We start from the raw sequence: 13,508 nt of genomic DNA on the forward strand, positions 1-13,508 counted from the left end.
GGCGCACACCGTTGATTTTTAGTTGATCGATAGTTGTGCCCGATTTTAAATTGTATGAAGAATTGGCCAAATCGAATCGGCGTAGTGTGCGCACTCCCATACATGCCCATACTGATCAACTACCCGACTAAACTATCGGCCGACGAAAAATCAACGGTGTGCGCCTACTCTAAATACCAAAGCTCAGAACACTGACCTCGTTGAAACTACTCAGTTTTTTCCTTATGTAATTTTCAAGATATTGGAACTTATTGGAAGGAAACATTTCACAGGTTTATACCTTATTACGTAATTAAATAGTTAGGTAAAAACAAACATAATAACAATATCTTGAAGACAAAAGAGAACACTGCTCATAAAAGGATTGGGTTGATATACATAATAGGGACATAATTGAATTTCGCCAGAGCATCTCAAACATGGTGTTCCTACGAACATCTCCGCCCGCGGGCACCCGGTCGCCTAGAGCCAATCACGTGACTGCTACCTTCAATTAGCTGATGTCTCGCGACGCGACGCGCTCCAAAGCCTGCGGGTAGACTGCATTGAACTACTTACTAATGCTACCTATTGAGCCCTTTGTATGTGACATCAAAGAAGCTACCTTGAATGCTGTTTTGCCCCAAACTTGTCTAGCTTTAAAGACGGCTTTGAATGAACTGCGCTCATTAGGTATTGCTCAGTCAATGTAGTATTTGCTCATATAAACTTGAAACGTTAAAAGATATATTGTAACGAAGAAATTGAGAAATGAAGAAATAAAATACAAAAAGCTTTGTCTTAATCCTCACCTAAGTCTAACCGCTCCCACAAGGCGGCGACATCTAAAACCAGTCTTAGTGTAATCCGTCACACACATAACTTTTTGAGACAGATTTGAAAGCTTCCAATCCATTAGTAACTACTAGCGTATCCCGTGACTTCGTCTACGTTTCTGTTCTTTAATTTAAAGGAGATTGAAATATCTACGTTACATTAACAGTTTTTGAATTTAGTCTTAGACGCCAAAGTAATATGATACAAACTTGATGATAGCCTCTAGCTAGACCCTTAACTTACCTTTCTATTCTAACTTTCCTCGTGCTAAATTTCAGCTCACGTCTATCACGTCACATTTACGTGAAGGAAAGTGACCTTTTGCCTTTTTATACCTATCTACATTTATGTGTACCGTACAAGGTTGTCAAAACTTGCGTGCTGTCAAAGATAGAGGATAATAAAAGTTATGATAATATGATATTCGTATAGCCACAGAATAATAATAAGTACTAATACGTACGGAAAGTTTTCTTCGCAAAGGTATTCTAAATTAAATTTATGTGTGACGTGAAGAGCCAAACTGCGGAAAATGGCGGAGGAAATGACTAAGCTATACTAAGCATGAATGTGGAATGGAATAATAAATAGTATGAGGAATAATAACCACTTACTTAGCTTTCGTTTTGAAAACACGTATAAAGGACAGAGACAAAATAATAATATGTAAAGCTATGAATTTTAAATGTGACTTTTTGAAAATCTGATTTCATGCAGGAAAATTGTATTCTTATTCGTTCGTATAGACGAATATTCTTACGTTATAATATTCATAGGAATATCGTTACTCTTTTGTTATTTTTTGACATGCACAGATGTGAATTAAAATCGTTTCGCTGTCATGTCACCAGTATGCCATCGGCGTTAGAGTAGGCGCACACCGTTGATTTTTCGTCGGCCGATAGTTTAGTCGGGCAGTTGATCAGTATGGGCATGTATAATGGGAGTGCGCACACTACGCCGATTCGATTTGGCCGATTCTTCATACAAATTAAAATCGGGCACAACTATCGGCCAACTAAAAATCAACGGTGTGGGCATACTCAATGACAAACATTGAACAGTTGAACTTTTCCGCAGGCCAAGCGCGTGGTGCTGTACCTAGCGCGGTCCCGGCCTGAGAGGCTGCTGGACGAGATGATGACGGAGCTGCAGACGGTGGAGACGCTCAACTGCCTCATCGAGCGCACCGAGACGCCGCCCTTCTACCGCCTCACCTCCATGCGGAAGGCCACCTCCGGCCACAGCGACGGGCCCGGCACTGGATCTCAGGTACGTTACCTCACTAATAACTGACCTGACTAGGGTTGCTGTGGCTTTATCCGGAAATGTTTGGCTTTTTACGGTCGTGTCCGGCCAAAAATTGTCTTGTCCGGCTTTTGTTAGGCTTTTTATGTAGTTGCCGCGCCAGGCGAAAGTCAAGCTACAGAATAATATCAAGCGCACGCATCAGGATGTTGGGCAACCGATGATGATAGAATTCACTCGTAAGCTATGACACTAATTGCACCCCCCCCTCCTCCCCCGTGACATGTCCAGCTTTTAGGGTAAAATGTCCGGCCAAATGAAGCACAGAGTCCGGCTTTTATGTTTTAGTACCTGGCAACCCTAGACCTGACAGTCTCACTGACTTGACTTTCACTTGAGATCCTATGTCCCTTATGGGGCAGAGGGCGTCCACAACTGTCCTCCGTCGTGTCTACGACTCTCACTGCTGATAGATATTCCTCCGGTTCTAAATGACATTTCGTCGGTCTCAAGATGCCTCTTACTAGCAACATAGCCTGGTTCTCATAAAACGGGGGCCATTTTAAAACATCTCTTTCAAACTAAAAAAAGCGGAGCATACCTTGTACTTGGTCTAAGGTGTACCTTAGATCCAGTAAAAGGCTCGTAATTTCAAGTTCTCTATCTTTACACTACCCAACCTCCACTGAGTCATATGAGACATAAACTGAGATTATTGTATTTGTTCAACAGAGGGCCTGCTTTCACTCATCAGCTAACTTTTATCAATCATTTTGCACCGTTGCAGATGGACGTGCCATCAGCAAACAATTATTAATTTATTTTTACACTAAATAAAATCAGTGTCGTGCATACATCGCATAAATCTGTGTCNGTTACTTGTGCAACAGACATTTTACTACTAAATTGTATAGTCTGTTACCTTATCTACCGTGCATAATGAGATTCCGTGCTTCGGAGGGCACGTTAAACTTTCGGTTGGAGAAGCCATGTCAGACACATAATGGCGGCTCATTAAGTTAAGCCTAGGGTTATGACCTCGGTTGTTGGAAACCACATAATAGAGAGGATACTAAGGAGTAGTTAGAGTGTAATAATAAAGCTCCATAATATTTTGGAACATAATAATTATTTACACCAGGTAAGGTGAATTTAGCAATTTCAAACTTTTTTAATATTTAATTTGCACCGTTGCAGATGGACGTGCCATCAGCAAACAATTATTAATTTATTTTTACACTAAATAAAATCAGTGTCGTGCATACATCGCATAAATCTGTGTCNTATTGGACACATATATTTTTATTTGTCAATCTAACAAATAATTACATAGTTATGGTGCGTTGAAGTTGCGCACGACGTCACAACGTGCGGCATTTTTAAGCAAGCGTTGACGTCACGGGCCTCTTCTTATGAACTTTGGGGCGCTTTATCTCTTTAAATTTTCATTAGTTTGAAAAAGTGAAAAATACGTGTAGAGTATTTTTTTATAAGTTAACTGACGGACTAATTAAAACTCTTGCTTTTTGACCCAGGCAACATCCCCATTGTTATTAGGATTATGCAACAAAAATGTGTCTTTTGCAACTAAATAACCTTTATAGTAATATCTTTTGTGTGTTTATCAAATCACAATCAATATGTCAATGTATTACATTATTTGTTTGTTTACACTTCCAGTCAACTGCTAAAACGTGTTGTAACTTCAGTTGTTTATCATGTATGTTTCAACACTTGCAAGGAGTTACAAACATCCTCAGTAAAGTAACTAGCTAGTAACTGAAAATGACTTACCGAAAGTCCAACAGGCAAGAGTGGACAGCATTTGTCTCACAGCTTGATTGTTGGGTAATATTATCGATGCAATCCATAATACCAATGCCAGTACTATCCGAACAAATAACAGCAAGATTCCCACGGGCATATACAAGACGAATTGTATAGCATTTTCACCACTAAACCTGCAATTTCAACAAAATGACGCATTTATTAAACAGAACACCAAAATTAAGGCACCAAGATAAATTTCACTGTACACTTTCCCTTCAAAAAGGCAAAATTTGTACCCACTCTCAAAATAACATTGAATTACCTGTCGTCATTGATTAATTTGTCCACTGTTAGAGCCATAACAATTTTGCATGAACGATACTGTTATTGTAGCCCACTTTGTAATTAATTTAAAGCAAAAATGTGAATTTCCTCTTTCTTCGTAATGTGTATACGTATGACATGAATGACATTTACCACAATAAAAAAAACGAAAGTCAATTTCGGGACAGTTGTGTTGTACCAATCGGATTGGGACAACTCCGGATCTGAGAACTTACAAAAAAAAAACAGAAACGAAATAAATTAATTTAAGTTGACATCCCTTACTGATTGATAAAATTCGAGATAAACGTGAAATTAAAGGAAAAATCTATGATGCCAAACTTTATAAAATAATGTTTGTGTTCCTTTGCTAACATTATAAACAACTAAACATGTTGCCAGTACAGAGAAAATGTTTGTATTTGTTATATTTATATTATGCAATAAATAAATCATAGAAACAAGTTATTTGTAGGAAATTAGAATTGTCATTTGGAAATATATTTGAATATTATTATTTTTTCATTTTTTTCTCGTCTCATTACCTAAAATAAGTAGATTCCGCACTTATGTGTAGCAGTACTAGCGGTATTCGAATGGCATGGCATCTTTTATTAAATACCCGTGTGACTCTCTGGATTTAATAAACACCCACCTTTTAAGTTGTGGTCATTATCATTAGATTCTGTCTTAGTTTTGATGTCATTATGATGATGATTTATAAATAGGTAAAAATATTGTATCTTCTTACTAGTAACATTATTTTCTGCTGTCAATTTGACGTTAGATGAAGTGACAACTTCTTTTTCCGTCGATGATGTCTGTGGTTGTTCGACTTCGCGATTCTTTCTTCTTTGTCCTTGTGTAGTACCTAGAATTAATTCTAAAACCAATCTATTGAAATAATTACAAAAGTGCCTTGTTCAATAATTATTATTTAAGGAAGAAATTGTTTTCTAACTCTTGTGATGTAAATCATCTTTTACATCTTCGTGTTTATTTGTGGAGTGGACGTGTTTATTTCAAATTCGACCATCTGATATTTGTTTACTAGTCATTAGGGCTGAAAGTGCTGAAACGATTACGATGGACAACATAATTTCGTCACCGGAAGACAACACCTGCTCGGAGGGGGAGGAAGAGCGTAAAGCGACGGGCACTCGCGCCAATCATGCGGATCCCCAAGGATTTTCCTCGTCTCAGTCCGCTGCGTACACACTCCACGAAATGGAAGAAAAAATGCGACGAAAACTGCAGTTTTTCTTCATGAACCCGATCGAAAAGTGGAGGGCGAAGAGGAAGTTTCCATACAAGTTTGTTGTGCAAGTAATCAAGATAGTGCTGGTTACGTTTCAGCTCTGCCTATTTGCACACAACCGATACAATCACGTCAACTACACGTGGGACAACCGTATCAGTTTTTCGCACTTATTTCTGCTGGGCTGGGACTCGACGCGAGAGATAAACGCCTACCCGCCGGGCGCCGGCCCCCTGGCCGTCTACAAGGTTGATGAGTTCTACAACACCCTGGACTACGCTTTTGCAGGCTACCAAAACCTTAGCAATGCTATAGGCCCATACTCTTACAATGATGAAAACAATAATCAAGTGGACCCTGTCTTTTGCCAGTACAATTATAAAGAAGGCATCATCAACGGTTTCAATGAGAGCTACGAATTCAACTCAGAAGTGATTGAGTCATGCACAAACTTCACTGGAGGCAAATCTGTATATTTCAGCTCTAAGGACATGCTGAAGAGTGCTGGTTTGGAAATTAATTTTGCTGCATTAGTTCGTGCCAAGTTGATGTTCTCAATCAAAACTATAAACTTCAGAGCAGCTGGGCCTATCACTCCTCCTGACTGTTATCGGTTCGATGTGGCCATAATATTTGATAATGAAGACCATGATGGGCAAATGTCTCTCACATTAGACGCTGAACCCTACAAGTTGATTTGCAAAGGTGATCAAGAGTATGTGACGGACAATAAAATTGATCAAGTCCTAAGAAGTATTCTCAATATACTTGTCATACTTATTTGCTCTGCTTCGTTTGTCCTGTGCAGTAGGGCCATTTATAGAGCGCAACTTTTGAAGGAACTCACTGTCCAATTCTTCCGTCGCACTTACAACAAAGAACTCAGCTTAGATGGGCGATTAGAGTTCTTGAACATTTGGTACATAATGATCATTGTCAATGACTTGCTCATTATTCTGGGATCAGCAATTAAGGAGCAGATTGAACGAAACCAATTTACAAACGACCAATGGAATGTATGCTCTCTGTTTCTGGGTACAGGAAACTTACTTGTTTGGTTTGGTGTCCTAAGGTATTTAGGATTTTTCAAGACTTACAATGTCGTTATCCTGACTCTGAAAAAGGCTGCTCCAAAAATATTTAGATTTTCTATCTGTGCTTTGCTTTTGTATGCTGGCTTCACATTCTGTGGTTGGCTGATATTGGGACCTTACCACATGAAGTTCCGTTCTCTGTCTATGACATCAGAGTGTCTGTTTTCACTTATCAACGGAGATGATATGTTTGCAACATTCTCTATAATGTCGAAGAAATCACCAATGCTTTGGTGGTTCAGTAGAGTGTATCTGTACTCATTCATAAGTTTGTATATTTACGTTGTGCTAAGTTTATTCATTTCTGTGATCATGGATGCTTATGACACAATAAAGCAGTATTACAAAGATGGTTTCCCAAAGAGTGATTTGCAGCAATTTATTGGTGAAACGAGTATTGAAGAAGTATCTTCAGGATTATATCGAACCCAGAGTTCAACTTCCCTAAATGCTTTAATGAATTCGTTATTTTGTTGTAATTTTTACAGAAGTGCATATTCTAAAATAGGTGGACGTAGTTCAAATCAAAATCTGATTTAAATATGTATTCTAAAAATTCAATGTAGCATGCCAGAAAAGATGTTTACTTGTATCAAATACTAATAATTGATAACCAGGTATATCTGTATTTGTCCACACCTACCATATCTATAGTAAATCAAGGTCTCTTTCGCAATTGCCAATGTCAACAGGGCAGCTATTTTTGATATTATTTTATATTACATAAATTGAAAACTGCAATTATGTCACAAAAGTATTATCAGAAGAGCACATACTCAAATAATGTAAGTACCTAAATGAGTTTTAAAATTACCAAAGATAAATTGTATAAATTTATAGATCAATTACATTGTTTCTTTGATTCTGCTCAAGATATTTTACAACAAATTCTTTTTATACTTGTACTTACAATAAATTAGTACCTATCTTAAGGTAAATCATTATTTATTATGCATAAACAAGTCCATTATGTGACTGTTTAAAAATATGATGAAGAACCATTTAAATTTATACCAATATCATGTAGGTATAAATATTTTTTCTTATTTAAAGATACTTATTTACAATCATTCATTTAATCATCTCATTACTTTTAGAGTTATTTATTACATACAAAGACAGTCTTTGTTTTTTGCACCGTTGCAGATGGACGTGCCATCTGCAAACAATTATTAATTTATTTTTACACTAAATAAAATCAGTGTCGTGCATACATCGCATAAATCTGTGTCAGCGCGTGTTAGTCATGCAGTCATTGACATACTTTACCTGGGTTTTAGTGTCATTGTGAATACTAAATACGAGAATGGAGAGTCCCTTTGGTAGGAGCACCAGGACCAGTCGCAGCCCCCCTCCACCACAACATAAACCACAAGCTAAGGTAGCCCAACCCCCCACTGAGTCGAACATTGAAAGTACTGTATCGACCCAGGAAATACAAAAATGGCTTTCATCAATTGAGAACTGCCTGAGTGAGATATGCAACATATCTGCTGAGGGAAAGATGAACACTGAGCAGAAACTGAAAATCAACAACTATAGCAGAAATGTCTGCTAATANACAATATCAGTGTCTGAAACAAAGATACATCTCAGCCCAACTGACTATCAATGCCTTAACGGACCAAAAAGAGACGTCAAATCAAATTGGGGAACAGATTCAGGACCTGAAAGAATGCATACGTACTGCCCCCCAAGTTCAACCACCTAGCTTATCTTTCGCTGACGTGGTACGAACTACCAAACATACGATCGCACGACCTTCGAGCACCAGCACTTTGGCCATTTACCCAACTAGCAAAGATAAGTCAAGCGAAGACACGAAAAAGCTCATTCAAACAATAATCAAGCCCGAAGAACTTAAACTGCATATACGCGGAATGAGAAAAACCAAAGAGGGAGGTGTTATTATTAGCGCTGAAGGTAAGGATGACCTTGAGAAGCTCAAGCAGTCAGAACAGCTGAGAACCTCGGGCCTGAAAATTGAAGAGACCACAAAACGGATGCCAAAAGTTATATTACTAGGAGTGCCCGCCAATACCCCCGAAAAGGAACTTCTGGAATGTTTATTTGAGCAAAATATTTCGGGTAAGCATCAGCATATAGAGCGAGAAGCGTTCTTAGCCAAGGTAAAACTTAGCCACAAATCCGGCAAAAAAAATGCGAGTCACTGTAACTACATACTTGAACTACCCTCTGACCTCCGAAAGCTTATTATTCAGCAGGAAAGGGTTTTCATAAATTGGACCTCATGCCCAGTACGGGATTATACAATTGTGACCAGGTGTTTCAAATGCCAACAATACGGGCACTCGGCTAAATATTGTCGAGAGACTGAATCCACCTGTGGGCACTGCAGCCACGTCGGGCATTCAATTAAAGAATGCCCAAAGCAACAAGAACCTGCCAATTGCGCTACGTGTCGGCGATACAACAAACCGAGCCAACATAAAACAGGAGATGAACAATGTCCCGCTCGGAAAACTGCTGAGGCTCGATATCTGAATTCCATAGACTATGGAGGCGCCTAGAGCGCCACACAACCAGTTCTACAAGCACAGGGATGGGTAATATATCACCTGATTTTATTAAGGACATAGACTCTTCTTACGAATTTGAATCAATAGTATGTGACCCACATTCATGCTCGTCCTATTTATCTAATAATAATATTAAAAGTAGTCTTAACATTTTCATGCAGAATATTCGTAGCATCAATTGTAANTTTAGAATATCATCTCCAAATCAACCTGTTACATGTGTGTTTATTCTTATGTATGGGGGTCTGGGTAGGCCAACCTATTTTACTTAGTTTTAATTTGAAAGTGTACCTTACTAATTATTATGCATAATATGAGGATATTAAACTGTATAAATAGCTCTTAACATTTGTACCCAGTTGTTAGATGTTTATTTTAAAAAATGTAAAAAAGATGTGTGTAAATAAATGTATTTTTGTAAAACTGGTTTCTTTTGTTTAATTAGTTTATTTTGATAACGTGCGACATTATCCTCCTACTCGAATGAATAATTTGACCTGGATTTGCCTTTGTTAATATGATCTTTGTCACGAGGTCGTCTTTCGTCGGACACAAATGCATGATCAAACTGCATTCGAAGTATGCAACACGATACTTCAATGAGTAATGTAACAGCAAATTATAGGAAAACAGATCTATTTGCAACTGTATAAAGTACATTTTACTTGCACGTAATTTATTAATTGATAGCTAAAATCAAATTCTTTCTCATAACAATATAATTGACACGAAACAATCGATGTTTTTGCAATACGATTAACGCCCCCAATTACGTGGCCAACACTTGAGTAGAAAATGATCTATCGAGTATGTACAATTATAAAAAATTGTACTTAATTATATTCTTGCAATTAATTCATCAATCAAGTGCCCCGCTTAAGAGCGTTGTCACATTTTTCATGCAGAAATCGAGAATTTGGCAGATTTCGAAATGATTTTAGTCATATAATTTATTGTTATAGCTTCTTTTGACTTATATCATCGTAATTATCATACGTTTTTACGGAAAGTCTATTGACAAAATCTCGTTCAAATTGGATTTTTGCCTACGAAAACAGCGAATTTCGAAAGCCCGATTTCCAGGTAACTCGCGAAGGCACAATTTTGAACTAATATTACAACAAATTTATTTCTAAGTAAGAAGATAGAATGTATTCATTAGAATAAGCATACCCTGAAGAAGAAAGTGTATTGAGAAAATTTTGATGTTTAATTCATTAAAATGCATTTTTATCATGTCTAAGATAGTCAAAATTCGAGAAAATTACTGCAAGAAAACAGGTCACATCTCATAATCTAAAAGTCATTTGGCAACATAAACTACTTTATACTTAAGAAGAAACATAGTACTATTATTGTGTGAAAAAGAAAAAATATCTATCTTGACGATATTGTGGTCATGGCAGAATCGTTGGAAGATCTTGGAACAATGCTCGAAGACCTTAATCGATTTTCCCAACAGGTAGGCCTGAGGATGATCATGGACAAAACGAAGCTTATGTCGAATGTCCATGTTGTGCCCTACCCAGTTTCAGTTGGAAGCTCAATTCTCGAGATAGTCGACAAGTAGGTATGTCTACCTCGGATAAACGATCCAGCTAGGTAGGTCCAATTTCGAGAAGGAGGTCAATCGTCGAATCCAACTCGACTGGGCAGCGTTCGGGAAACTACGCAACATCTTTTCGTCCAAAATACCTCAATGCCTGAAGACTAGAGTGTATAACCAATGTGTGTTACCAGTGATAACTAATGGCTCGGAAACGTGGCCTCTCACTATAGGCCGTATACAGAAGCTCAGTTGCACAGCGTGCTATGGAGAGGGCTATACTTGGTGTTTCTTTGCGAGATCGAATCAGAAATGAGGAGATCCGTAAACGAACCAAAGTCGCTGACATAGCCCAACGGATTAGCAAGCTGAAGTAGCAATGGGCAGGGCACATAGTACGCAGAACTGATGGCCGATGGGACAGAATGGTTCTGGAATGGAGGCCGCGTACCGGAAAACGTAGCGTGGGACTTCCACCTACAAGGTGGACCGACGACATCGTAAAGGTAGCAGGGAAGCGCCGGACGCAGGCCGCTTCCAATCGATCAACATGAAAGGCCTCCCCAAGGCCTATGTTCAGCAGTGGACGTCCTATGGCTGAAATGGTGGTGGTGGTGGTGGTGGTACATATACTGAAAATGTATCATTAGAAATCAACCACGGGGGCTAAGGAGATAAAAGGAGGGTTGGAAGTTTATATTATGAAAGTCCTATGTGTTTAAAGTAAGAGAGTTGAAATTTAAAATGTATGCGCTATAGATGCTAAGAGCGGATTTTACGAAACTCTACCCCTAATGGAGTAAAACGAGGTCCACGCGTACGAAGTCGCGGGCGGCCGCTAGTTTTACATAAAGCACGATGTTGTTTCATGAAAGGCTCCATAGTGATTAAAAATTCATGAAATTATTCACAGTTTCCCATCACCCACGCACATAATCTCTACCTTGATTGAACCGTTTTTCGAGATACATAAGTATTATCAAGTGTTGCTATTTGCAAAAAATTTTGGCCCACCTTGTATTTTTGGCAAACATTTTGCTGCAGACCCCGATCATTCCATGTGTGTGTCATTTCATTTGTCTTTTTGTTTTCAACGGAAAAAAAAATAGACGCCAATTCAAAATGCCACGGATTTTGCTTAATTAATTAGCGATTCAGCTAAAGTTCGCGTCGCTCTTTCACCTGGAGGACGTCTTAATTGCGACCTTTTCGTTTACATAAGTCCACTTACGTAAAGGTCGCTGCAAAAAGTTCGACATTTGAGTTCGGTGTGGTACTGTCTAATGCTGCCTGTTTTCCGAGAGCATCGCGGCGTGAGCTGCCACGTGGTGGCGCTCACGTTGCGCCCCACGAGTCGAGTTATGCAAACGTTTTGAGTGTGACGTAACATCCGATAACACCGGCCATTTTCTTTGATTGATCGTCGACAATTAATTAATATGAACTTTGGGAAGGTTGCAAGTCATGGTGTCCGCAGTGTTAGCGACGTCGACCAAGGAAATACGCTAACTTATTAATTAGAATTGATTAGCAACGTTAACAGTCATAAAATGTTGTAAAATAATCAATTAGAGTCGACTAGATATAAATAACATTCCATCTCTTTCTCACATTATCTCTCATCTCGCTTGCACATCAAATACTCTTCCACACACTTCTGGAATATTCGAGAGAAAAAGAAACGGGACGGCAACATCGGACCTCTCGCTTCGAACATTCCAGAACTATGGTCCAGAACATGAGAGACAGAGACAGGAATATCGGGAGAGAAAGGGATGGATATAGCCCGGGGCCCTATAAATACCGAGCGAGGCGCTCCGGGAGACAAGTTTATTTGAAGTTAAGTTTATTTGTATTGTTTTGTTCAGTTCAGAGAACAAGTGCTCCAAGCAACAAGTGATCTGAAGAAGCAAGAACTGAGAAAAGGAAGCGAATAATAAACGCGAGAAGTCTCAGCAAGTGAAATAGTGGTTTTATTCCTGCAAGTAGCACCTACTACGCCTGACATAGTAAGGGCAAGCTCTCAACGGCAGTCATCATCGTCCGGTCAGCGCTCTCGAACACACACAAACGCATACAGTCCACTGCAGTCCACCACATTTTCCTGGTCCTTCGAGCCGGATCACCACATTTTCCTGGTCCTTCGAGTAGCCGGATTACGGGAATAGCGAAGATGCCTGTCACCAGGTCGGAGAAGCTACGAGGTGCCGCCGCCGCGGCTAGCGCCGCCGCCGCAGGGAGAATTACGTCGCCGCCGGTTCATGGAGGAAGTACTCCGACGGAAACCACGGATACTTCATCAACGCTGACCCCGTATCCCGCCGGGGGCGCGTCCTCACCGCGCATCGCCAGGGACCACGCCGCGCCGGCTGTTAGCACCCGGGTTATGGGAGAGCCCGGCGTGCATTTGGGAAGAGGGGAACCAGCACCGCGCTCCTACACAGAGGAGATAACCGCCGACGTCACGAAGCCACACGAAGCACTAAGGGCCCGTATCGCGGAAGCAGAGAAGAGACGTGCCGCCGCCGCCGCNTCTGAGAAAAAATCAAATAGGTAAATTATACATTATTTCTTTATTATTATGTATGATGTACTGTCTTAGGTACGATACAACTACGGATTAAGATCGTTTAGTCGACGCAGCGTTGAAATTGTACAGATAAATGCAGTTTGCGCACTCACTACGCGACGTCAAGCAATAAAAACCTAAAATTCTAACGCCAACTTTTTGCTACAACGCTCTTAACTTTCATAACATCGCTCAAAGATATCATGCGATTTTAAATCTTAATACAATGACTTGAAAGGTCAGTTTGTAACACTACAAATGATAGTACAGAGCCATCTGGTGTTGAAGTTATGATAATCGCTTGAATCGAACTGAGGGCCTTCTATGTGTTATTAAAGCTTTA

At 39.5% G+C, this 13,508-nt stretch overlaps 3 protein-coding genes across 3 annotated transcripts in view; all 3 read left to right on the top strand.

Moving 5' to 3' along the window:
- fry (microtubule binding protein furry) overlaps positions 1-2,112 on the top strand; it is a 208,825-nt gene extending 206,713 nt beyond the window's left edge. Inside the window, exon 32 of the mRNA XM_028300851.1 lies at positions 1,897-2,112. Within this exon, the coding sequence (XP_028156652.1) occupies positions 1,897-2,112 (216 nt within the window). The remainder of the gene's footprint in view (positions 1-1,896) is intronic.
- A 2,841-nt stretch (positions 2,113-4,953) lies between these two features.
- LOC114350183 (mucolipin-3) lies at positions 4,954-7,465 on the top strand. The gene has a single exon (XM_028300872.1). The coding sequence runs from the start codon at positions 5,245-5,247 to the stop codon at positions 7,048-7,050; it is 1,806 nt and encodes a 601-aa protein (XP_028156673.1). The 5' UTR covers positions 4,954-5,244; the 3' UTR covers positions 7,051-7,465.
- A 5,105-nt stretch (positions 7,466-12,570) lies between these two features.
- On the top strand, positions 12,571-13,153 carry LOC114350175 (uncharacterized). The gene is made up of 2 exons (XM_028300852.1): positions 12,571-12,694; positions 12,726-13,153. Exon 2 carries the CDS (start codon positions 12,770-12,772, stop codon positions 13,151-13,153), a length of 384 nt encoding a protein of 127 aa, XP_028156653.1. The 5' UTR covers positions 12,571-12,694; positions 12,726-12,769.
- Positions 13,154-13,508: the final 355 nt, after the last annotated feature.

The sequence above is a fragment of the Ostrinia furnacalis genome, unplaced genomic scaffold (assembly GCF_004193835.3).
Source record: "Ostrinia furnacalis isolate ACB-3 unplaced genomic scaffold, ASM419383v2 OfSCF0802, whole genome shotgun sequence".
In the NCBI taxonomy this organism is placed as follows: domain Eukaryota; kingdom Metazoa; phylum Arthropoda; class Insecta; order Lepidoptera; family Crambidae; genus Ostrinia; species Ostrinia furnacalis.

Bases quoted from the DNA above. Each gene is read 5' to 3' on its own strand.
- LOC114350183 (XM_028300872.1), top strand. From the start codon at position 5,245: ATGGACAACATAATTTCGTCACCGGAAGACAACACCTGCTCGGAGGGG.